At 42.9% G+C, this 26,761-nt stretch overlaps 1 protein-coding gene and 1 non-coding gene across 2 annotated transcripts in view; one reads left to right on the top strand and one right to left on the bottom strand.

Annotated features, from left to right (window-relative positions):
• The window catches only part of VAT1L (vesicle amine transport 1 like), a 125,914-nt gene that overhangs the window by 83,625 nt on the left and 15,528 nt on the right, over positions 1-26,761 (bottom strand). The window contains exons 2-3 of the mRNA XM_069456575.1: positions 19,496-19,625; positions 11,369-11,584 (exon numbers count right to left, since the gene is read on the bottom strand). Coding sequence (XP_069312676.1) covers positions 11,369-11,584; positions 19,496-19,625 — 346 coding nt within the window. The remainder of the gene's footprint in view (positions 1-11,368; positions 11,585-19,495; positions 19,626-26,761) is intronic.
• On the top strand, positions 16,177-16,328 carry LOC138374028 (small nucleolar RNA SNORA15). Its single transcript, XR_011231312.1, has one exon. It is a non-coding gene; the product is annotated as a small nucleolar RNA SNORA15 (small nucleolar RNA).

Here is a 26,761-nt window from a genome sequence, read left to right as displayed (position 1 = left end):
GGGCTGGGGAAGAACTCTGAGTGACAGGGGGCAAGACCAGCCTCTGCTTGGCTCTGTGAAAGGGAGTCCAGGTCTTGGCACTGGACGCGCAGCCTTTTTCTCACCGTGGGGAGGGGCTCTAGAGAACAGGCCTCCTTTCAGTTCTTGAGGCTTAAAATATTTGCCATCCTTAACGCATTCCAGAAAGGACGTGCCTCCTAATCACCTCAAATCCAGGCTTTCGGCCTCACTAGTGCAATTCATTCCCTGGAAGGTTTAGAACTTTCTGTGGGAGAACTCAGGGTCCCTGGGAAGTAAGGCCAGATAAAATGTGTGTTTGCCAAATCTAGCAACCCTACTGGGTCAACCTTCTGTTGGGGCTCCGGATACCGGGGGAGTAACAAGCCACCCCTCGGAGCTAGGGCGTCTTGGTGCACACCCACCACCCTGCCTTCCCCGCAAGCTTCACCCCTGCCCTCCCACTGCCCAGCTGGCTTCTCAGAGGCCAACACAACCCTATACACTGTAGGAAATGACAGCCTGCGGCAATGTCACTTCAATACTCCAAAAATAGTTGAGTGGACAGAAGTAACCAGCAGATGGGTAGACCCATACCTGCTGTCTCCTTCCTCGTTTCCTGACCTATCTTTGTGGCTTCAAATGTGGGTTTTGAGAAAGACCCATCCAAGTGTGAATTTTGCCAACCACATGACTTTGGATGACTGTCTCTATTTCAGTAAATCTCAATTTTTGAAATCTCAAAATGAGTCGATGAGAGTAGTCTATACCTCATAGAGCTGTGTGCAGAAATAAAATAACGAATGCAAAGTACTTAGCAGCATGCTTGTGAAAAATGGAACATGGAAAAATACACTTCCATGTTTAATTTTATATATATATTATGTATATAAATTTACATAGTAAAATTAGAAACATTGCTACTTGGTATTATCTTGGAATTCAATCATGTATCAATTTATCCATTCAAAGAGTTATGCATAAAACTCAATCAGTGGATCTAGAAGCAGGGATAGTGAGAGGGTTTTGAGAAGCTGACATCCCTCCTCTGCCCCAGGACCACCGTCAGTGGACATGACAATCTGTCATGGGCAATGGGTCCACAAGGGGGGAATACAAGTGGGTACTCCTGCCTAATCCTAGAATTATATATGAACATTTCCAAATGCTCAAAGAAATGTGTTATTGTTTGCATACAGGGCCATTTGATTTAATAGTTAACTTTTAAATCCATGTAGCTTGCATAAGGTTTGAAGCTGGAGTTATTGTAACCCCAATTTAACCTGAAAATGGACAGAGGAAAAAAAGAAAAGTATAAAACAAGCAGGCTTGTGTAATTTGAATATCTGCCTCTTTAAATCCATGCTGGATAGTCTAACAAGATCATTTCCAATACTACAGTTAAAAATAGCTAAGTGAGTATTATGTGCCAGACCCTTTGCTGACTACTCAGTGTATATTAAATGAGTTTTCTCATTTTACAAACGAGGAAACTGAGACTTAGGTTAAGGAATGCACCCCAGATCACACAACCAGCAAACCGCAGGGTTAGGGATCGAACCCACATCTGCCAAGTCCAGAGCCCTGACCGCCGCACTCTACTGCCACTTGGGTAAACATATTCAGTACCAAGTGGCTATGTACTTTATAAATACAGCTGGTCTATAGCATTTTCTCCTGCTGCACAAAACCGAATGTATGATCCAAAATGAGGGACACAGACCTGAATGCCAGACGGATTTTACAGACACAAAAAATAAAACTGAAGAAAATAAGCAGCATCCAAACACCCTTAGGGCTTGTTTCTCTTGTTACTTTATACTAAGGAATGTTACTGACATTCTCTTAACTGCTGGCTTCATGCTACAGCAGGAAATTGGCCCTTCCATCAGCTGGGCCAGTGGCCAGAGAGCTTGAGCATAAGAACAATTCAAATGGGGAAGAGGTTATAGGTTTGGTTTTGAGAGATTCTGAAAATAACCTTTCACGGGTGACACAGATGGGTGCCCTTTTATGAGCACTTCCCTGTCCACCCGCCTCCTCACGCAATATGCTGGGTTGCCCTATCTGCTTTTTATTAGCAAACACTAAAATGTGTACAAGGTAATTATTCTATTACCTATTATCTCTGAAGTCGGGCACGATGTGGACATAATCATAGCACCTTTCACTGCATGCTCACTTGGAACTGGCACTGTGCTAATGATTCCATAGATTATCTCATTAAACTTCACAGCTACCTTCGGAGGGAGGTGTTATGCCAATTTTATACTTAAGGAAGCAGTCTTACAGAGGTGAGGCAATTCAGTTAAGATATCCAACGAGGTGCTACAGCTGGGATGCAAATACAGGTCACTCCCGCTGCATAGACTTAACTTCTGTGCCATCATAGATATAAACTAACATACGCTAAGTCTGAGGGTTGAAATGAATAGTCGTGCACCCTTCAAATCCATATTTAATGTGCTTTATGTGTTACAAAGCACCATCACGCGATGACAGTGATATCTAATTCTCACTGAACTTCTCCTGAGTGTTGTAGGGGCTGGGCCTAGAAGAAAGGATGGATGGATGGATGGAAAGTACGTACATAAGCAAGACGGACGAAGGGTCAGGCGAAAACGCCTGCCCAAAGCTGCTGTTTTCAGCCCACCTGTATGGAGGTTGTTAAATTAACAAGCAGCCCTGACCTTTTGCACGTGTCCTTGCAAATAAATACTGGGAGGAACTGAGCGGAGGAGGCCATTTTCTCCTTTAGATTCTGGCCTCTTCTTTTCTCTCTAAACGCTATGTGTTTCGAGGAATCATTCATTCCTTCACTACCGAGCTCAGGAGTGAAAAAGTAGCCACCACAGCGTGTCAGAACCTGTTCTAAGTGCCTGTGTCAGTGGTTCTCAAGCTTGAGCACGTGTTAGAGGCTCTGGGGGGGCCGGCAACAAACAGGTTGCAGGACCCACCGCAGAGCTTCTGATTCTGTAGCAGGTCTGGGGTGGGGCCCAAGAACTTGCATTTTTAACAAGTTAACAGGTGAGGTGGATGATCTAGAAACCACATTTTGAAAATTATTGCTCTTTCTATATTAACTCATTTAACGTTCACACCAACGCTTTAATCCTCATTGTGAAGATGAGAAAACCAAGGTCCAGAGGGGTTAAGCAACTTGCCCAATTAAACAGAAATATACCTTTAATCTTTTACTTATGCCCTTCTCTAAGCCAAGCCCAGTATAATGTCACTTCTGTCTGTGACACTGCGGGCCACCCCACTGGACCCCGGGTCACTCAGCCCAGGCCATGCAGTGAAGTTACTCTGATGTCTTGGCTGCACATGCCCTGGGTTTATTAATACCTGGAGGATGCTAAACAGTTACAAGGGTTGGGAACCTGTGGCCTTCTAGGTCCTTAAATGCAGCCTTTTGGCTTTTAAAATTTGAATCTAAATTGTATAGAACAGATCCTTTTATTAAAAGGGTTGCAGCAGAGAAAGATGAAGCTTTTCTTGCCTCCTTTGGTGCTCAAAAAAGAACAATTTTGAAATCGGCTCCTTCATCCACCTGCTTTTCAACCCATTAGCTTTTATGAGCTTCTTCTGGGCACCCAGCAGTGTTCTGGACAACACGGGGAGTTCTCGGGGAGTAGAGGATGAGCTTCCTGAACTCGGTGCGCTTACGGATGTGAAACCAGGTCTACATGAGGCTCATCCCTGGGGAATTCTACCAACAGGCCAGGCAGATGGCAGGTTTGCATGGGCTTCAGATATGATGCCTGATCCCCAGAGTGATCATCATGGTAATTGCCGTAGCCCAGGGCCCCTGGGAAAGGGAGCTCTGCGTGCAGGTGGTTTACTGGGCAGTGTGCTCAGGAATAGCGTCTGCAAAGAAGGGAACTGGGCAGAGAGGGAAGTTGGGCTGTGTTCCTCCAGCCAGTCCCGCAAGGAGCCCTCAAGCGGAGCTAGCCCTTCAGAGCTGTCCCTGTTGAGGTAAGGGGACTGGCCTTTGTAGCCCTGCATCCAACAGTGACTTTCTGTGAGCTGCCCAACAAGAGGAGAGACCTTGAGCCAGGAAGCTTCCTTCCCCTCAGGGCGACTGTCGGAGAGGAATACAGCCCTCCACGTCATGCTCCTGCAGGTGGAGGAATGAGAGCCTCAGTCCCAAAGGATGTTTCTAGATGGCACATCACAGCATCCACTACAGTTTCGTTTACATTTTCTTTCTATTTCAAAGTGTTAAGGGGGCACACATGTTTTTGTTACATGAATAGCTTTTATAATGCTTAAGTCAGGGATATCATTATACCTGTTAGGTAGGTTTTTACCTCTTCCCCCCACCCCACTCCCTTCTTGATTTCCAATGATTTTTTACTTCTCTCTGTGCCACGTGTGCCCATCAATTAGGAAGGCAAGGGCCTGTTTCCTAGGGTCAGCAGTCAGAGAAGGAGGGTCATAACCATTCCCGTAGTCCCTGGCCAGAGCCCTTCCCGCTGACGTGCAGACTCAGTTAATCCTCATCACTTTGATTATTTATGAAGGATGTGGGATGGAGCCACTTTGTTCTCTTTAAATTTTCAGGGGTTCCATTTCCCATCATTGCAGGCCCCTGGGGACCCAGAGATCTTGCTACAGTGAAATTTCCCTTGTCTTGGGGCACAAGGTGGGGCAGGCAGAAGAAAGGAGGAAAGGTGCAGGCGTTTCTGAGGCCGCTGCTGTGGTGTAGTATTAAGAGCACTGTGTGGGGAGTCCCTAGCCCTGGATATCTGGGTTCAAATTCGATCTTCTGACTAATTAACATTACAGCCTTGAAAACAACACCGAAACTCTACATCTGGGAAATTATAACAGCTAAATTGCAATGGACATTTCTCATGTGCCAAGCACTGCTCCAAGTTCACAAGGAAAGCCTAAGGCTGGCACTAATAATCGTCCCCACTTGACAGATGAGGAAACTGAGTCTTAGCGTGGTTAGGAAGATGGAGCAGAGATTTAACCCAGGGAGTCTGACTTTGGAGCTTATACTGTGCTCTCTTCCCTATCACAGACTATTCAACACAGACGGTTTTACCAGAGTGTTAAATGAATAACGTTTTCAAAGAGCCTAGCTGGTGACTGACACAAGTTAGTGCATGTCTTTGTTCCTTCCAGCTCTGAGCACCCACACATGTGCCTGCTAGTTGGGGCCTAGAGGGATACAGGCTCAGCACAGATGGGACATAGGACAATGGAGGGGTGACAGTGGGACAGCCACAGGAGCCACAGAAAGGGGACCCCATTTAACTTACACTACATACCAGATGCAGACAACACGTCTGGGAAGAATATTGAGACTGGTGAACAGCATGAGCAAGAGCCCCAATGACTGCTTAATTGGCTGAAATGTACAAGATCGCTGGGAATGATTTTTTTTTTTTCCTGGGATTAACTCAATTGACAGGGCCCTTTCTAGTTCAACAACTCTTCTAGAATATAGAAAAAAAATATTTTGTGATTTTTTTTTTTTTTGATTCATAAATGCTTGTTGCATTTTCCATGTGGCAGGGACCAGGCACAAAAATAAATAAATAAATACATACATAAATAAATAAATAAGTAAGACCCAGTTGCTCTGATAGAAGAGCTTATAGAGTTGGGGGATGTGATAAAATAAACAAACCAGCACTTACTGATATTACTGACAGCTAACACTTACTGTATGCCTGGTCCTATGTTAAGTGCCTCTCAAGCATCAGCTCATTTAACATGCATAGAGATGCTCTGAGGAACAAATGTATTGTTATTCTTCTCATTACGTCAATGAAGAAACTGAGAAGTGAAGTGGCTTGCCCAGGGTGGTGGGCTTTGGACATACACTGTCTGACTCCAGAGCCCAAGCCTCAGCCGTCCCCCTTAGGAGAGCAGAGAGAGGAGGATGCAGCGCGGATGCAGAAAGACCAGATACACTGCGTAAAGGTAATACTAGCTGCTGGGACAGGTAATCCCTGGAATCGTAGCAGTTTAAGATAATAGAAGTTATGTCCAAATGCAGAGACAGGGCAGCGGCAGGGGTGGGGAAGTGCAGCTATGCAGGGTCCCAGGCTGATGGAGGCACTGCCATCTTTAACATGGGCTTCCCAGGTCGACCTCCGCACCTACGAGGAAACTGAGGGGAGAGAGATCACGGAGGGTCTCACAGGGAGGGGCTGGCCTGGCAGTGACGCACATCACACGGCCTCTGCCCACAAACCATTGGCCCAAACTCAGGCACGTGGCTCTGGTGAGAGACAAGGGTGGAGAACAGGGAGGAAGGTTTAAAAATGGCCGGATCGCTGCTTACTGGCCCCAATTCTGTCTGCAGAAGCAGAGCAGAGTGCTTGCGGGCCGAGGACACGCACTTTACGGAAGCTGCAAGTCCTTCTGTGGTACTGGAGTGAGGAGGAAAGGAGGACAGGTGGCCAGAGAAAGAGAGAGGGGGAGAGGCCCAGATGATGGGGGAGGGAACTTATGCTCAGAACAATGGTAGCCACTGTCGATTATAAGCAAGAAGTGACAAGAGCAGGTCGGTGCACTGGCAGAACCCTTCTGGCTACAAATAAAGAGTGAAAAAGAATAACAAGGAAGCTGTTAACTGGCTGTTGCAGTAATCTGAGTGAGAGATACTGAGGCCAGAAGTAACCAAGCAATAGGTGGGATGGAGGGAGGGAGGTGGGTATAAGAAAGGCCCTCCCTATTGCCTGGAATTCTTTATAAGAAGGCCAAGCCCCACTCCATCTCATCAAGGCCCCCAGGAATGCCCCTTCCTGCCTCCACGTCCACTCCTGTCTGATTTACCTCTGCATCATCCTCAGATTGGGGAGGCCTCCCTGAGTCCAACCCACAGCTCTCCTATCCCCCCCGGGTCAGGTCTCAGATCAACTTGCATTATTATATCTCCCTTTCGTAGCCTTTGGCAAAGTTATCCACATGATTATCTGATTTATAAGCCCGTCATTGACTTATAAGACTTCACATTAAAGGAATATAATCTGTCTTATTCACTACCAATTTCCTAGTATCTAATGCAACGTCTTACATAGTAGGCCCTCGATACGTAGGTGTTGAATGAGTGAACGGTTCAATGAACGAATCACAGGATCTGTAAACTCGCAGCACGCTGGGGAAGGGCTAACCGTGGGTGGCTGGCTTGAGTGGCTGGCTAGATGTTGGTGTCTCTCATGATCAACAGCGGTTTTGTTTTCAACAAAATACACCCCTGTGGTGATGCTGCAGATGGTCGTGTTTTTTTCTGCTAAAATTGTTTGGCTACCCAACACGTCCAAATCCTTCAATACCCTGAGGATCCTCACTGACCCCATGCGCTCGTGGTGAAATGTTAAAATGATGTGTGGGTTGGTCAGTCGCCCAGGGAGGACCACAGATGCTGTGGCGGAGCCTCATGGCGCCCTCAGTGGATTGCACTCCTCCCTCCTGTGGCGTCTCCTTTGAAATTGTTTGAATGATGCTGGGAAGTGCCCCATCCGTAATGAATAGAACGTGATCCTCGAGAGGCAGCCCTTTAGCTCTGTCTGAAAGTTAAGCCCTGCCTTCCTACCCAAGATCCGTGGCTTGGCTCAGGCTGCTGCGAGGAGCAGATTCTCTCAACCTGCTTATGACTTGCCAACGTCTTCGTTGGATGCCTTTGGAGAAAACCTCATCTGAGCCCAGTGGAGATTCAGGGATGCTTTACCCAGCCCTTCCTGTGACTTGCAACTGGGGCCAGACCAGAAGGACATCCAGCTGTCTTTAGGTTGTCTCTAAAATGTCCTAAAACTAAGACCACACCATAGCAGGGGTGGAGAATATGCCCAGGTGGAGGGGAAGAATTCGAAAATTCTTTTGCCTGAGGGGACTCCCTTGGCTAAATAGTGTCTGTCTATTTTTCGCTCCACCTGTATATCTTGGAATAATTTTAGTTTTACAGAGAAGCTGAAAAGATAATACAGAGATATCCCATATATTCTTTGCCCCAATTTCCTTAATGTCAATGTTGTGCGTTGCTACGGTCCACTCAGCAAAACCAAAGAATTAACACTGGCACTGTACTATTAACTAAACCACAGACTTTATTTGGATTCCATCAGTTTTCCATTCCTGTCCCTTTTCTGTTCTAGGATTCATTCAGTCCAGGGGATCACATTGCATTTATTTGTCACGGCTCTTTTCTCTCTTCTGATCTGTGAGAGTTTCTCAATCCCTCTTTGTTTTTCATTCCCTTGACAGTTTTGAGGCATACTGGAGTACTGGAGTATTTTATAGAATTTCCCTCAATTTGGGCTTGTACAGTGTTTTATCATGATTAAATTGGGGTCATAGGTTTTGGGGAAGAATGTTATAGAGGTGAAGTGGAATCTCATTGTATCATCTCAGGGTGTGTGTATAATGTATACATGGAAATAGTATCTTTTCTGCATCCAATATTTAGCCAGAAGTAATTCAATGAATATTCATTAAGTCCTTCCTATGTGTCTGGTGTTGTGCCCAGTACTATGAATATAGACAAATCTCTCTCTCTCTCTTTCTCCTTACTATTTATAGACTCCATGTCAGTATTCTGCTAAGCTCTTTGTTTCTCACTTAATCCTCCCATGAGATAGACATTATCATTTCCATTTTGCAGAAATTGAATTATTTGACCAAAGCCACCCAGCTATTATTAATAAATGGCAGAGGGGAAGGTGGGATTCAGGTTTGCCCATCTTCCCACCACACTACCTTGCCTTCCCTGGGTAACAGCTCTGCCAATGAAATATTGCTCAGAGGTTGAACCCACAGACAAATGAAAAACTGTGAGGATTATACTACAGCTTTTATGAAAGGTCTAAGGTTGCCCACACAAGGGAGTAGATGATGGCTTCTCAGAGGAGATGACATCTGAATTAGGAGAGAAGATAATTCTGGAAGGAAGACACAGTATGTGAAAAGGCACAGAGGTTCAAAGAGGTCAGTGTTCTGAGAAGAATGAGATGTCCAGTGTGGCTGGAAGGGAGGGTGCGAGGGAGATGCTGACCTTGCTGCACATTCCCAGAGATGTTTTATGAAGGGGTATGTGAGACAGACGCATCTCATCTCCCCCTGTCTGTCTGGTGCTGAGGGGCTGAGCCGGCGGTGGAGCAGTGAGAGCATGGAACAGGGTTGGGAAGCTTGGATCTCTTGCTGGCATAGACTTTCATGATCACTGCAACTTCTCTAACCCCCAGCTTCTGTGAAACGGGAATGGTGCTCACTGCCTACAGAAATCTCTGCTCAGATGATATGGACCGTAAAGGGAAAAGACTCTGAAAACTGGAAAGCATCAAATGTCAGACACAAATGCAAATAACCTCATAGTCACAGTAATGCCACTCTGCAGATGTTGAGCATACCCAAAACAACATGCTCAAGGTCACAGGAGCTTCATAGATAAGGAAAAGTTCCCAGTGGGGCCTCCCCCCACCATGAGGACAGTGGCCAGATGTCATCTTGAGGGTCACCCAGTTCTAACTGGGGAGAACATGGAAATAGTAGAATTCACTATAACAGTTTTGTTGAGGGGGTTCATTGCATTTCAGCACACATTTCTTATGACAAACCACAGAGAAATAGCATTCTGATCTAAAAAGCCATTACTAGTTATTGTTTCCCCTAGTAACTGCTTTGTTTCCCTCCAATGAACACTAGCTCACAGGGATGACCATTTCCCCCTATCTTCACTCACTATTAGGAAGCTAAGAGACACAATTTTTGTACATCTTCAGCAAATCTTTAAAATTTTCCTAGCCTCATCATCCCTTTTCCCCAGTTCCTTCGCCTGTTTTATATTTTATTAATAGTTCTTATTGTTGGTAGCATCTGTGAGCCCAGAATAAGGTATGGTAAAAACTTTTGTTATTTTTCTCTTTTGTGAGACACATGACCCTGATACATTCCTCTTTGTTCCAGGGACCAAAAAAAAAAAAAAAAAAAAAAATTAAAAACATGAAATGAAACATCATAGGTGCCAATGTATAAATACACTCAGCAGAACTGAGTTTAGCATCATTGTAAAGACTGGAGCTTATGCTAATAATATGAAAACAAGTCTTTTAATGCTTTGTGTGCTGAGCATACTAAGGTCATAAATGCCAGCATTCTAAATGGCTGGTTTGCTGTTAGCAGATTCGCTGGAACTGGAACACATTTCTTTTCTACGGGATGTTTAGCTTTTATTATATCTTTACTCATGGTCACAAGACATCAGCAAATTTGCTAAAGTGATTGAAGATATCCTTCTTCAGGCATTCCTAAAGTTTCATATCCTTCAAGGTTTTGGAGGTGAGCTTGTTGTCTTAGAATGGAAAAAAAGAAATGTACTTTACATTGCATAGGATTTTGATAGTTGTAGAAAGACAAGATTAAAAAAAAAAATCAATGTTAGCAAAACCTCCAGAGAAAATATTTTTGAGATATACCCAAGTGTAAGACTTCATTTCTGAGTTAATCAAACCACAGAATCACCCACTCTGAGAACCTCTCAAACCCTATTAGATGGTATGTCAGGACCCTCTCTTATTAATCTCTATATCCTTAGAGTCTAGAACATGGAATGTGCTTAATAAATATTTGTCGAATTAGTGAGTAATACTTTCCGCTCTCAGAAAGACTAGAGTTCTACCCAAACCCCAGCAGACTGTGACAGGCACACAAGTGCTTGCCAAGTGGCAGGCATGCAATATGCACTGAATGACTGGCACTGAGGCACATCCCAACCAAGGAGGAAACTTCTGCCATCCCTGAACTCCAGAGGAGCAGTTTTGACTTCCATTATTTTGCCCCTCGGCAAAGACACACCTGACAGATAACACGGACATGTACAACCACTCTAATGGGTGTATTTAGGTTTATGTGTAATTCTCAGTGTGCTGGTACCTTTCTCCCACTCAAGAAAATACATCAGAACACAAATGAATAAGAATGTCATTAATAGAGGAACTATCTTGTATCCACTGCAATTTGTTGAAACAGTAAGTCATCCACCATTTTGGCATTTTAAGTAATACTGGTAGTGCATGGCTTGTGAGGCATCTCGCAATGATAGATACAACATTTCACCATGATACCAAGACTGAGAGGGCTTCTTGACAGAAACCATCTCCAAGAGCCACTATGTCCTCACACACCATCTTGGAGACCTTCCCAAACTCCAGAGAAACCATCTCTTGGGCTCACCTATCCCCAGTGCAATCCTCTGTGTGGCCTCTGCCATCTCTGACAGCTCCACCAGAACCATAGAGATGACTCCTATTAATGGACATAGCTCACATAAGAATCTCATTGTCAACTGAGTGTCAGTCATGCCACTTCCACCACCATGACCTTAAGGAAGAGAAACCACAAGCAGCCAACTTACCACGCCGCCACCAGCCGAGTGCACGAGCACAGACATCCCTTCCCGGAGGTTGGCAACTTCAAAGAGCATCATGTAGGCTGTGACGAAGTTCATGGGGAATGCGGCAGCCTCAGAGAAGCTCATGTCTTCTGGGATCTTGTAGACAAACTCCACTGGTGTGCAGACCACCTCTGCCCAGGCATTGTAATTGACAAATGCCATGACACGGTCCCCAATCTGGGCATGGGAGAACAGAAGGTTAGTGGAGGCTAGCTCACGACAGAGATTCAAAGAGTGACTAACATTATTGGGAGCTGTCCATGGCACAAAGCACCATTGTTTCTCCCAATTCATACGATTGTGACCTCTATCCAAATTTTTGAGTTTCATAGTCATTTATTTTATGCTTTGATAAAACGAATGACTTTTAAAAATACATTTGCAGTTAAAAAAAACAAACTTCTACTTAAGTTTCACAAGTTATACGACTGATGTGATGAACTGTTGATAGCTCTATATTTTCCTGCCCACTCATTTTTCATCACGACCGCTTCCTCCCCAGCACCAGGGAAGCTGGTTGGTTGAGGACTCATTCCCTCCATGAAATTCTAGACATCATTCATGTTACAGCAAGAGGCCTAGGTGGTATCAGGACACACAGTGAAGGTAGAAAAATAATGCACATCCCTCCTCCATTCTTTCAAAACAACCTGTCACCTGGCCACCTTGTGCCCTTCCTTTAAGGCTTCTTAAGAATTTTAGTCCCCATAGCCAAGGATGAGGGAGTTACAGCCAGGCTGGAGAATGGATTCTTCTTTATGAGAGGTTTTTTTGTATGTGCGTTTGACCACAACAGAAAAGCTACCACTTGCTGAAAAATAACAATGCATTCTGTGATCTTCATTTTTATGTCAGTTATTTAATGTACATGATAGCTTTATAGAATATTATCTCCATTATAAACATGACAAAACTGAGGCTAGGGAAGGTTAAGTATCTTGCTTAAGGACATAGATGCTAAGGCCTGTCTGATTCCAAATATTTTTCCATGACATCACAATAATTGCCCACCATGTTTGTATATTATACCCATTCTTGGTCTTAGATTCTAGGAACTAGAGATATAATTGTAAATGAGGTGCAGTTAATGCTTTCAAATTGTTCATATTTCCTGAAACTTTCATGTGGCAAGTACTATATGCATGACAGAGCTTAAGGCAAATCCACTTAGAAGGGATAATATTTTAGTAGAGAATGCAGCTTAAGCCAAAGGCATAAAACTATGATGGTGATATTTCAGATGCGATGGCCAAAAAAAATTACAGTTCGTTCTTTGTGTGTGGGGAGAGTGGGTGGCACCAAGAGATGTCACAATAGCCTAGAAGTGAGCTCCATAGAGCCTTGGGGACTTGCCAGGTTAGCCAGTTCTGTGTATATTGGAATAGAGCTACCACAGCCTCCGTTGTGTCTGGCTGGAAGTGTCTACAAGGACCAGATTGTCTATTCTGCCATAGAATGATGTAGTGGAAAGACAATGGACTGATCCTGACACCATTCAGGCCTGGGGTGGCAGTTGGGGACAGCACCGACAATGCTCTAAGTGAGCCTGGGCACCTCTGCTCCAGCTGCCAGGGCATCCCTGCCAGAGAGTTGGGTTAACCTAATTCAGGAAAGACACCCGAACCACAAAATCATAGCTCTGCCCCAGTATGTCTTCTGGGGCTCTCTTGTCAGCAACAGGAGCAAAGCAGAGCCTGGTCTGCTAGCTCTGAGAAAAAGGCAAGCAATTAATCAACGTGATGCCCTGATAGCTTGGTAGGGAGGACCTTTTCACTGTCTCCTCACATCTCCTTTTCCTCATCCTTGGGAGGTTTGGCATAAACAAAGGCAGGCCTTCCCTTCCCTATATCTTCCCTGATGCTACTGGAGAGGGAGAACCTTATCTACACCCATCTGCCTGTGATCTATGGCTCCAGCTCCCATTTTCCTTCTCTCGTAAGTCCCTCAATGACCCTAGACTTCTTGGATACTGGAGGAGGTGGCTCTCCCTACTAGTGGTGGCAGCAGTCTGTCGCAGAGAGGAGACAATTAAAAATAAAACATTAGCCAACAATAACAAAGTGGCAGCAGGCGGTGGAAGTTCAGACAATGTGAAGGGACAAAAGGAGAAGGGAAGTCTTGGCCCCTGTGCCTGTCCGGTACCAGGCACCTCCTGTGTCTCCCCTTGGCCATACAGGAAAGTCATCAGGAAAAGCTTGGGAAAGTGCATGCTCACACCCTCGTGCCTTTGTACCTGCAGTGTGTGCCGTTGGCATTCCTTCTCTTTGCTTTACTTTTGGAAAATCTTTGATTTTTCCTTCAAAGCTCAGCTCAGACATCACGTTTTCTCTGAAACTTTCCCCAGTGACCAACCTTCCCCTACCAAAGCAGAACTGGCAACTCTCCTCAGTGTTATTAGGATTTATATTTACTGAGTGCTTCCCGCAGGCTGGCGCTAGTTATACAGCAAAGGTTAGTACATTTAATTCTCACAGCAACCCTATGTGGTGCCGTTTATTTTTATCCCCATTTTATAGACTGAAAACCGAAGCTCCGAGCAGTTAAATAACTTGCCCAAGACCACATGGTTTTAAGTGGTGAAAACAGGACTTCAGGAGAATTCCACCTGATTCCTTATACAATCCTTCATCATCACACCCATCCCATTGTATTGGGTTATTTTATGTGCTTGGCTCCTCCTCTAAATGGGGAACTCTGAGGGGGCAAAGGCTGGGACTTACTGATTTATGGATTCCCAATGCACGGCCCAGTGACTGGTGGCTTGATGGATGATTAGGGGTGACTGAACCTTGTCTAACTTCTCCATGGGTGAGAAATGGGGAAGGGGATGAGGTTCAATCCTGGAGAAGCCTCCAATAGTCTCATAGGATGTACCTCTGGGTCTGAAGGGAAAATCGGTATCTGCATGAATTAGAACTCCAGGAAACTCTGCCAGGCCAGGGACTGCTAGGAGCTGGTCTTCAGCTAATTGTATGTTCTCACTGATTTGGGGGGGATTCTAAGGCAGTACTGGTTCATGCAGCTGGCAGCAGCCTCAGCCAAAGTCCTGGTGAGTTTTCTTATGGCTAATATTTTTGTGGAGGGAGAACCAGGAAACCCTAGGAGTTGCCATATCTACTGTCAGCTCCTCCTGGCTGCAGGTGAAAAGTCAATCTGCCCAGATATGGGGGCCCACCTCAGTCCTCTTGAAACCATGAAAGAAATGGCTGCAGTGCCCTGAACCTGGATTCGAATCCTGGTTCTTTCCCTTTGAGCTGTGTGACCACAGGCAAGGTGCTCCACTTGTCTGTCTCTTAGGGAGTGTAGATCAGGGACAGTCCTGCCTCTCTCACAGGGCTCACCGTGAAGGTGGAGTGATGCAATATATGTGAACTTGGCTTAGGTCATCTCAAAAATTCCATGCCAAGTCAAGAAGCCCCCCTTCCCTTCCACATCACTCTATCACATCACTCACTTGTATTTTCTTCAAAGCACATATCCCAGCTAAATGTTATCTTGTCTATTCATGTGTTACATCTCTGTCACCTGCTTCCTCCCACTCTCAGTTAGAATGTCAGCTCCACCAAGGCAGGGGCTCCTGACTGCATCTTCGTCACTGCATACCTGGTGCCCAGAACAGTGGAGGATAGTTGAAGGAATGAATAAAGACAACCACGATATCCTTGGGGGCGGGGGGGGGGTGGTCACTAAAAGTCAGGAGGTTCTATTCCAGATTTCCAATTCAAACATATACTTAAGTGTCTCTTAATCTTTTTTTGAGGGCTTTCTCATTGTTCCTAAGAATCTGATGAAAACTAGAGATTCCTTCCCAGAAAACAAAATAAAACAAATAAAACAAAACTGTTCTCAAACATGCACACCCCCGCCTGCCTCCCAGTTTCAAGGCACTTGTGCATCCCCTGAAGCCCATCTGTGAACAGCTCCAGGGAGTGGCAGGCACAGAAGCCAGGTCCTCTGCTTCCTCTCCTCCAGCATAAACATTCTCCGGCAGCACACCACGCACCGTGAATGTTGGTGTTGGAAGGTCGTCTCACAGACTCAATCGCACATCTCAACTCTCTCTTCTAGAGATGAGGAAAATTGAACTGCAGGAAGGTTCACGATTTGCCGAAATGCATACACTGTGCTGAGGGTAGAGCTAGGAGTAAAATCTACTCTCGGTTGTTCTCTGCCACCCCATATGGATTGCGGTATTTGTGTCAAAGATTAGCACTGGCTCACGGGTTGCAATGGATGTGAAACGTGGTGCATCGAAAAAGCCATGTAAACCTAAGTGCAGGAGCCTGTACGAGAGACCAGGCTTAGAGCAAAACAGAAGAGAATCAGTTGTGATGAACAACAACAACTAACATTTACTTATTTATCATTTATTGGACATACATTATATGGCAGGCATTTTCCTAAAGGCTTCATATGTTTTAACTCATCTAATCTTTCTTTCTTTCTTATTTATTTATTTTTGAGACAGGGTCTCGCTCTGTCACCAAGCTGGAGTGCAGTGGCTCATAGCTCACATAATCTGGAACTCCTGGGCTCAAGTGACCCTCTTGCCTCAGCCTCCCCAGTAGCTGGGACTATAGGCACATGCCACCATGCTTAACTAAGTTTTCTATTTTTTGTAGAGACCGGGTCTTGCTTTGTTGCCCAGGCTGGTCTCAAACTTCTGGCCTCATGTGATCCTCCTGCCTCGGCCTCCCAAAGTGCTGAGATTACAGATGTGAGCCACCGCATCTGGCAACTCACCAAATCTTTACAAAAATCCTATAAAGGCATAGATGAATATCGTGTTTTTTTTTTATCAGTAGTTTACATAGCCAGACACCATGCAAAAAAAATCCCCCAAAACCAAAAGAAAGCACTCTTCCCTTTAGCTTGTGATTTTTTTTCCCATAGCATATCATTATCAAAGGTGAATACAAATATGTGAATTCATACTAACAGCTTACATGAGCTGCCAAGTACAACTTACATCAAACCATTCTGCTATTTCATATGTAAGCTGCTTGTATCACAGCTCTCAAATGTATTATTTAAATTGCTGTGAGTACATGTGGTGCTTGCTTTTCTTAAAATTGATTCTACTGTTTTAATTTCTTTGTAGCTTAGCATTTCTCTTCTGCCCCTACATAACAACAATAAAAATCTTCCTATGAGATGGGTTCTGTAACAGCTCCATATTACAGATGAATGATCATAGATTTTTACAGACATTTAAATTGAGGTAAAGAGATTAAATCACCCAAGGTCGTGGAGCTAGAGAGTAGTAAAGCCAGGATTTGAATCTAGATAATCTGACTCCAGATAATTAATTCATTACGCCTGAGATAAGTGCTATAAGGACAAAGTTATATAAGGCTGCACAACAAGGGAACCTACAAAGTCTGGGAATATTAGTTGAACTCTTTAGCTCTCAGTTTCCTCAGCTCTGAAATGGGTATAATATTAGTAAAGCGTCCTTGTGAAGATGAAATGTCATAATGTACATGCAATGCACTCAGCACAATGAATGGAAAATGAGGAAAGAGCAATACATGTTAGCTCTTAAAAAGAACACATTGTTTCTTGACCTCATGGAATTCATAGTTCAATGATCAACAGCTAGACAGAGACTCACTACATTTCATAGAGCAGAAGAAACAGCTGTCTAATAAAGAAACTGAGGGGAAAGAGAGGCTGTCCCACTGGCAGTGAGTGTCCCAGTCTCTGGAAAGGTTGAAGACCAAGTGATGAATGTTGGGAATATCATGTTCAATGCAAGGATTTGCATCAGAGCATAAGAAAGGTCTCTAACACTGGCATCCTCTTCTTTACAGACTCATAAAAACTGAAAGACACAAACTCAATACCACAGAGTAGCTGATGGCCTCCAGCATCAACATAGAGAGTAAAGAGTAGAATATTTCAACCACCTGGACAGTCGTTGCACCTGGTTGCACCTGGACAGTGCAGCCTGTCACTGCAGGGCAGACTGCTCCCAGGTCTCTCATTCGGCTTGGCTCCATCACTTCCATTTCATTATCAAAATTGCAAATGTGTCTAAGCCACAGGATCAGTGCCAGCCTCAGAGTTTAGCAGTGGGCACCTCTAAAGGAATATCCATTTCACCCCATCATTTGAGCCTGCTAAGAAAAAGAACCTCAGTCCTGGGCAAATGAACTCAAATTATTCCTTTATTTCTGATGACTTTTCAATCCTCCCTTGCAACCCATCAAACTAAGAGAGCTATTCAGTATGCTGCTACATGGAATTCCATCTCCAACATGACTGACAATCTCAAGTCAAAATTACAGAGGGGATATTAGCACTGGTTCCTTCCCCTATTATACCCTCACTGGAAATGTGTAGGTGACTTCTTTTATGTGTTTGTGCAGTCACTGGAGAGGAGAGAGTTGGAAGGGTGGGTTTGATAATTAACAAGCCAGGGTTAACGGGCAGAAGATAAATCACATGTAAAGGAAAAACACACATGATCAAGTATAGGAAGTTCTCCCTCTAAACCAGGTCCAACAATGCCCCTGTTTCCCATTACATTCTAAAATAATTGGTTATTTATTCAATGCTCAGGGTTACTGGAGGGAGCAGTATGAGCTTTTCTCTTTTGGGGCTATGTGGAACAGTGAAAAGCAGATAATCTTTCTTACTTGCAGCACTTTCAGGGTAAGATAGCATGCTTCTGGTTATATTGCTTACCTGGGGACAGAAAATGTAAATGCATATGAAAGAAAAGAAAAAGCTCATTTACTTCCTCTTTCTCAACATTTTTCTGCTGTATTATCCATTGGCAAAAAGACTGATAAGTGGGATGAGATTTCCAGACAGACATTTATCATAATGAATTTGGAACATATTGATGTTTTCAGAGCACAGTGAGGCTGAGATACATTGAGACTAAGAAGCAGGCTCCAATTCAATTTCAAGGGCATTTTGGCATTGCATTTTATAGGATTCTTCCTCATTTCTCCTTTCCTGTAGCATTTAGGGGCTGGGAGCAAGGGTAAAGATTATGAGATTGTAGGAAGAATAAAAAAGCCCTGGGCACTTGAATCTAGGTTCTGCTAGTACTTAGTACCCCTCTGAGCTCACAGAAAATTACTGAACTCTCCTCAATCTCACCTGCAAAGATACAATAATAATCTTTACCTTGCAGGGCTGTGGTGAGGCTGGAAAAAAAAAAAAAAAAAGAGAGAGAGAGAGATAACTTCCCCATGGTTCTAATTATAGTGGGTTCTAGAATGTTCATTCCTCACTAGGGGTGCATTCAGTTATGAGTGAGAATTCTTGTGTTTGATTTGCATTGGTTTTATGACTCTGAACTACTGCAATTTTGTGCAACTGGTCTGCCCACAGATTTTCAGTGTTTATAGACTGGTTTCTATTTAACTTATATTATAATGGTAGGAAGAGTCATACATCTTCCTACAAACTCAATGTTTTATTACGGAGAATTTCAAACATGTACAAAAGGAGTCAGGATAATATAATAAACCCTTTTACCCACTGCCCTATGCCCAAAGCCATCAATTCACGGCCAATTCTGTTCCATTGTTGGGTACCTCTCCTTTTTGACTTAATAATCTTCTTCATCCCAAAATGCTACTTCCCCAATTCCTGAAATGGTTAGGTGTTTGTAAATGATGACTTAAATGTATCGGTTAAGTAAATATTTAAAGGAACCAAATTATAAAATACAGAGTCTATTTCCCCCAAACTTTTGTGTTTTGTAATTGAATTTTGAGCCCGAAGTGATAGGAAAATGGGAGTCCTGGATGGATAGGGTTCTATATACACATAGTTAATCTAAAGACAAATGCTCTTTTTTAATAGCAGCACAACATGAATAAAGAGGGAGATGAGATTTGCCCCACCCACTTTGCTAGATTGTTGCCAGGAGCAACCAAGGTAGGACATGAGAAAGGCATGAGACCTTTAGGAAGTCCTAGCATTATAAACATTGTTCATAAAACTCAATAAGAAGACAACTATAACGATACATGTCACAGCATGTTTCAAATATTTTTGGCATAATATTTTATTGTCTCAATGGATTCCAGATGAATATCACTCTTTAAGTCACAGTCAAAACATTACCTCGTATCCTTTCACGCTGTCTCCCAGAGCTTCGACAATCCCAGAACACTCAAATCCCGGCACCAGGGGAGTCTTGGGAGGGTTGTCAATATTCCCCTGTCGAACCATCAAGTCAATGAAGTTTAAACCACTGTGAAGAGCAAATGTGAAAAGAGAGAAATCCAAAATGAGATCCAAATGAAAGTACTGGCCTGGTTTTCTGTTCTTCCTTTCCCTTCTCCTACTCTCCTCCCTCCCTTCCTCCCTTCTTCCTCTCTTCCTTTTTTTTTTTTTTCTTTCTGGCAAAGTGTCCCTAACAGTAATGCCACTTAGCTAGATGTTACCAATAAAGCAAAATTCAATTATCTCTATGCAGATAAGTAGTGCTTTTCTGGCAATGACAGTCGTAGTTGCAGAGTTTACACTAATTCAAAAGAGGGCCCCTTTAGCGTCTCTCAGAGCATGTTTACTCTTACTTTAAAAACAGATATTGACTAGCTTGATCATTAGACATTCGAGCACTTAATCAAGGGTAAAATATATACTAGGAAGTAGTTACAAACAGACTCGTGGAAAACAGCCAGACACAATGGCCACCAGCCAATGTATGAGAAAGAGAGAAAGAGAAAGAAGACCTAAGAGCAACCACCCATCACTCCTCAATCATCACGCACATTTCTGCCAGTACTGTGCATAAACAGCACTCGTAATGGTAAATAGGCAACATCAAGGGACTACGTTATGTCCTGCTTGAGGAGGGTGACTCAAGAAGACAGATCAAAGAGATGGCTGACGGGTATGGGGATACTGGAGGGTTTGTTTCAAATATCGAAGTTATCTCTGGCTGAGTCATATTAGTAGGTATTTTCTATGACACATTACTTCTGAAATAAGAAAGTTATCATTAAAACATATGCAAGCCATTGCCATGGAAAACCACATACTTGATTCCAGTGATGCTACCAATGCTCCAAACTCTTTTACTTTTTCAGAACTACTCTTGGGAATTACATATTACATGTAACACCCATGTACTAATCATGTGGGAAAACCCACATCCCACTGAACGTGCATTTTTTTTTTCCTAGCAGAGGTGGTTCTAATGTACTTCCTGTTTTTATAAGCCACCATCTAAGAAAGACTTGGGTTATAGAAACCAAACTCCTTAGTAGACCCAAGACCCATTAGCAGCCGGCCACAGCTTCTTTTCCAAGCAAAATGACTTGAACTGTTTCTCAAGCACGTTCCTTGGCCTCTTTGGAGCCAAGGAAGCATCTAGCTCCACCTCCATCATCTGGTCTCATTCATCAGTCTCATCCATAGACACTGGATACAGGTGAGGAGGTTACTTCCTTCAAAAGTAAGTTGAAAAGTCACCACCTTCTTAAAGTTTCCCTGACCATGAATCAGTCAAGTTTCACATATTACCCCAGTTGATATCTCTCTAAAACATGCTCTCCTTGAAGGCAGCTACATGTCTCATATTTCTTTGCTTCTAGAATGCATAGCATGCAATAGGCCCAAAGTAATATAGTAGGTGCTCAGCTAACATCTGCTGAATGAATAGTCATGGATATTCTAAAAATGTGTGCTGCCAGTTTGAATACTAATTACTTCTAAAAAGCAGTCAAGGCATACTCAGAGTAATGGATACATTTCTGAACTGTATGTGTACACTCCCAAAGATCTTACTTTGATGGTCAGTGGTCATTCAGGTCATTTGTTAACCAAAATGTTCTCCAGTAACATGGCCAGTTTCTCGATAGCTTGGAGAAACCTGGGTACAAATCCCAATTCTATCACTTCTACTTATGTAACTTTGGATAAGTTACTGGATTCCTCCACCTCTCAATTTTCTCATCTGTAAAGTGGGGGTTATGACAGTATCGACTTCACAGGGTAGTCATGAAAATTAACGAAAGTAAAGCACTTAAGCATGGTGCTAAGAACATAGTAAGTATTTAATAAATGGTAGCCTTTAGATTAACATCTTCAGTTAAGAAGGCAGAAGTGTGTGATACATTTTAGGAAGATTTCCATTTAAAAATGGTTAGTTATGCAGGCATTGTGGTGTGTGCCTATAGTCCCAGCTACTTGGAGGATGAGGGGGGGGAATTGCTTGAGCTCAGGAATTAATTTGAGCCCAGCCTGGGCAACAAACATACGAGACCCTGTCTTCTCTAAAACAAATAAATAAAAATAAAATTAAAAATTTTTGAAAGGTTAAAAATTGTTTCAGAGCTGACATGGAAAAGCTTCAGCTATCTCTGAACTTCAATTCTATGAAACGGCCCATTTTCTAACACAACCAAATAAATAAAGCATCACTATATAACAATAAAAGAAATTTCTACACCCCAAATCAAGCACTCCATCTCATTTCACACATAATTTTAGCTCCCTGTGTGTACCTGTGAGTGAAAACCAATGATTCCCCAAGACCCTGGTGGAGAAATGCCATAAAAAATTACTTGACAGTTCTGCAAACATGGTAGCCCCTGGAGAAGTGTTCATCCCAGGCACTTATTACCTCGCTCAATTGGGCTGACTTCAATCGCCATCAGCATGAATTGGGTCTGGGGATTGTAAATTGAGAGCCAGCCACTTAAATCCCAGGGAGAAGGGCTAATACTGACTTATAAAGCCTGTAGCATCCTGCTTCCTCAGTGAGCCATTCCGTGATTCTGTCAGGTCATGGAAATTGCCACCTTTATTCAGGAAGCAGGCGTATGAGTGTCGTTTTATCTCCACACAGAGGGCAGTTGTTAATGAAGTACCTTCACTTGTTGTGTCAGACCTGTCTCTCCTTGGTGCCTGCCCACCCACCTTCTCCTGACATGGCTACAGCTAGTACTTACGGGGGGGTTAATTTGTGGCAGGAACCGGGCCAAGTGCTTTACTTTTGTTATTTAAGTTGCAAGACAATCCCATGAGATATGAACTATCATACCTAGTTCTTCAGATCAGGACACTGAGATCTAGCAAAATTAAGTAATTTGTTTAAGGTCACATCTTCAGAAAATGTCAAGGTTAGGATGTGAATTCAAGCAAAATCTAGAAACTGGACCCTTCATGAAATGCACTCTACTACCTCTTTGTGGGAACTTCCCCACGCACCGCCCTGGCTGAAGGGGCACCTTCAAGGGCCATGTTGATAACTCCTTATCTCTTCCTTCTTGTTGAGAGGTGATTGCACCAGTGGTGGGCCCAGTGTTGGAGGAGTGGCCACTCATAATCTAGGCAGGAATCCATTCCTTAATAGGAATAAATTAGCTGGTCCAAGAACTGGGTGTTCTCTCAAAAACCATGAACTGTGAAACACGTACCAAGAGAACTTAGCAACAGAAAGGATGTCAAAAGATAGAAATGAGCTAGAGGGCCCTCGTGGACCTGAGCTTTGGGGAAGCCTAAGTGAAAAAGCCAAGAGGTAGGGGAATTAAAAGAAAAGAAAAAACACAAAGATCAATAGAGTCAATCCAACAGCCTGCACCAGGGTAAGGCTTTACGGACTCCCATTGCTGAGTTCCTAGAATGAGACGGTCCAGTCTCTAGACTTGGGGAGATCTGGCTCCACCATGCTTCCTACTCTGATTTCTGCAAGTTCCTTTGTTACTGTTTACTTTGTTACTGTTTCTTTCGTTACTGTTTACAACAGAACCTCTTTGCTTGGGTGCCTGTGTGGTCTCCTATGAAACAGAAAGATACAAACTAAAACAAATACTATAATCAATTACCCCCAATCACCCACTGAGACATTATTGACTCCATTCCCCACCCCCAAAACAAACAAGTAACACTGTTAGAGATAACAAGTTATTTACCCAAAGGCCACATAGTGCATGGTAAAGCCATAGACTTAAACTTGGGTCTCTCTAATACTTTTCTTTTCCCATCACAACAGAAGGAAAAAACAGGAGCATATGAAACTATACATCTTCACAATTACAGTTTCCAGCATTCTCTAAAATAATTTTATTTTTACCTGGAAATTTTTGGGGGTGGCAATGACTATGCCGATGACTCAGGCCCATACAGGGGTAAAATTATTATACAGCTCTTAAACATTTGAGATTATTGCAAAAAAAAAAAAAATAGTGTTGGAGAGTGCTTGACATAATATTCTGCTAGGTAATCTTATTTTTCTCAAAGATTGGTGTAATTTTAATAAATAATAGGAGACTGTTTCAGTTTTCCTCCTGTACTAAATTATTAGTCAGAGGCTAGGTTTAAAGAGTTATGATGGAGACACAGCATCCTGAAAGAATGAAGGCAGAGATTTGAGAAAGGGACCCTGAAAAACTCAAAACACGGTATGAGGGATCTGCAGATATATGAGAGAAGATGTAGGAAAATTATCTTTGGACATTCCCTTTAAATGATAACAATTTCTTACATTGGCATAGCATAGCACAGTGTACAATGTGCTTTCATACAAATCTCATTAAACTTTGTAGTAAGCCAAGAAAAGCCAGAAGTGCAGATATCATTATTCCCATTACATAGATGTGAACATTGAGACTCAGATGAGAAAACTGACTTGTCAAAGGCAGCACAATTAGCATGTGACCAAGCTGAGAAGTGGAGTCAAGGTCCCCAAACTCCTTGATGATTGTATATCCCCTGACACCATAAAATCCCAAATGCAAGTAAATCAAATGTTACTGAAATCAATAATTTCAAGATTCAGAGAAAAGAAGACTAAGAGGAAACAGTGAAAGGAAACAGACGTAGGTGCATGGGTGTCAGTCCCTGCATTGCCATCGGTCAGCTGAGAACCTTGGCTGAATCTCTGAAGCCCTCCCCAACTCTCACGCTGCTTCAGATGTTATCAAACTCAAAGCTCAGCGATGAAGGAGAGATGCTTGGTGGTCTTGATAAAATACACTGAGGTGGATGCTTAGACTCTATGTAGAAGCGGAAAGCTAGGCTTGGCCTTCATACTTTCTTTTCTGTTATCTATCAAGTGAGGGCTGTCACCCTATAAAGTCTCCTAAGAGATGTCTGGCTGTCTTCATTCTGTGTTCTACCAAAGTCAGCAAACATTGCTCCCATCATGCTGCTGCTACATGTTAGGCATGAAGGTTTGGGCCATTTTAATCTCCCTTCTATGCAAAAGGAAGCTGAGGACTAGAAAGAATAAATAAAGTACCTTGTCCACCAAGGTCATATACTAGGTACAAGAACTGCGAATATGAGCCCTTTCTGTATGACTGCCAAGCTTGAAGTTTTGAACACTAAGATATCATTCTGTTATCTATAAACCATGGTATGTATGGCTGTTGTGTGCTCTTGTCCCCAAAGCTTGTCATTTGGGATATGTTAATTTTTTTGATATGCTAACAATATCAAATGAAGACACAAATGATCTCTTAAAAGACATCACTGACTGAATGGCAAAAGAATCAGCCCAGCTATGGTTATATTAATTTTCCAATTTGAGATGAAAATTGACCCAAAGAAGGGGTTTGGCAAAGAAGATACAGGTAGCCATGGAGAAGGTCCCTTGTCTTTTATTCTCCTGGTAAAATGAAGGTAGGAGTTGCTCATATGAAAGGATTTTAGGGCTCTTGCCATCCTGTCTTGTCCTCAGGTTGTCAGTTTTCCCAGCACTGACTATGGGAATCCAAACATTGTCAGACTGTTACACAAAGAACACCCTGATGAATATCTCCCTCTTCTTGCAAACTACTTCTTTATCAATGCAGATCAATAAAGCCCCATTATACACTTTGATCTTATGCTCAATAGAAATCACAAGTCTTACCCTATCATTGGCTCCATTAAGAGACAGATTGCCAAAGAACTAACCTTCAGAAACCCATTGTTTTACTTACTGAAGGGATAATGTTGAGCATATCATTTGTTACAACATACATTCACTTCTTTATGAAGATAGGAATTTTTCCTCAAATCTCAGCACAAGGATTGGTTGCATGGATCCTACAGACCCAGTACAGTATATAAACTGGTTATGTTTCTTTCTTTGCAATGGATGTTAGGAAGCTCTGAGCCAAATTTGTGGCATTCATTCTTTATGTCATCTTACACTCAACTTCATCTTAACTTATGAATGATTTGGAGTATCCATTTCTAAAAATCTTTTACTCTATTACAATGGTTCTCAAACTTTATTGTGCATCAGAATTCCCAGGAGGGCTTGTTAAAACACAGATTGTTGGGCCCCATCTCTGAGTTCCTGACTCAGTAGGTCTGTGGTGAGGTCCAGGATTTTGCATTTCTAACAGTTTCCAGGCTATACTGATGCTTCTGAGCTGGGCACCATGCTTAGAGAATCACTGATCTAATCATTTTTTAAAAAGCTAATTCAAGTCCTATTTTGAATGAAACAGGGTAAAAATTAATAGATGAAGATTAAATAGATAAGAAAATGAAAATATCTCTCATTATCCTCTAGGGAAGTTCAATTTTTTGATCCTAGTCCAGAGGATTATATTTACCTTTATTAAATTTGGTTTTATTAGATTAAGTTTCATCATTCCAAATTGTCTGTCTCTTTCTTGGATCCTAATTCTTTAACCTCAAAAAAAAAAAAAAAATGGCTCTCCTTTCTGGATTCATATCCTCTGAAAATGTGGTTATCATGCCGTTGACTTCTATGTCTAAGTTACTCATAAAAATATTGGATAGACCATCACATTCCTAGTTAACAATGATGTTTGTGAAGACCATGAAAGATGTCATGAAGGGAATTTAAAACATAAGACTAGCTGACATCCTAAGTTTCTTCAAATCATGAGCTCTTGTGACTCTGTGAAATAGCTCCAAGACACTTTGAATTCATGTGTAACAAACTCAGTAAAGACCATGAGGCCTCACTCTTTAGGGCTGATGGCAGTTGATCTGCTCCCCACATAGCAGTTATGTGCTGAGTAGTGGCCTGAGGTAGCCTTGCGTACAATCATTTCTGGACGCATGTCAGTGTCATCATGGCATTTATTTATTTATTTATTTTTAGTGTGCATATCCCAGCCCCAGCTCTGAGAGTCTCTTTAGCCCAGACACACATTCTCATGTGTCCCAAGGGTTGCAAAGGCCCACTCTAATATCGCAATGTCAGCTGTTCCCATGAAGAAGAATGTTCAAGAAGGGATGGGTGCTTTCTGGGAGGGCTCTTACATAGGGCTTTGTGACTGTTGGAAGGGTTCCCAAGACGGTAGCAGAAATCTGGAAACCGCTCTTCTAATTTCTCTGATGATGGAGCATAGGGAGAAAAAGAAATGATTTGTGGCCAGTAATTGTGATAGATAACATTCATGGGGTACCACT

Source organism: Eulemur rufifrons, chromosome 23, assembly GCF_041146395.1.
Source record: "Eulemur rufifrons isolate Redbay chromosome 23, OSU_ERuf_1, whole genome shotgun sequence".
Classification (NCBI taxonomy): domain Eukaryota; kingdom Metazoa; phylum Chordata; class Mammalia; order Primates; family Lemuridae; genus Eulemur; species Eulemur rufifrons.
The sequence above is the reverse complement of the archived record's forward strand: the minus strand, read 5'-3'. Positions and strand labels throughout refer to the sequence as shown.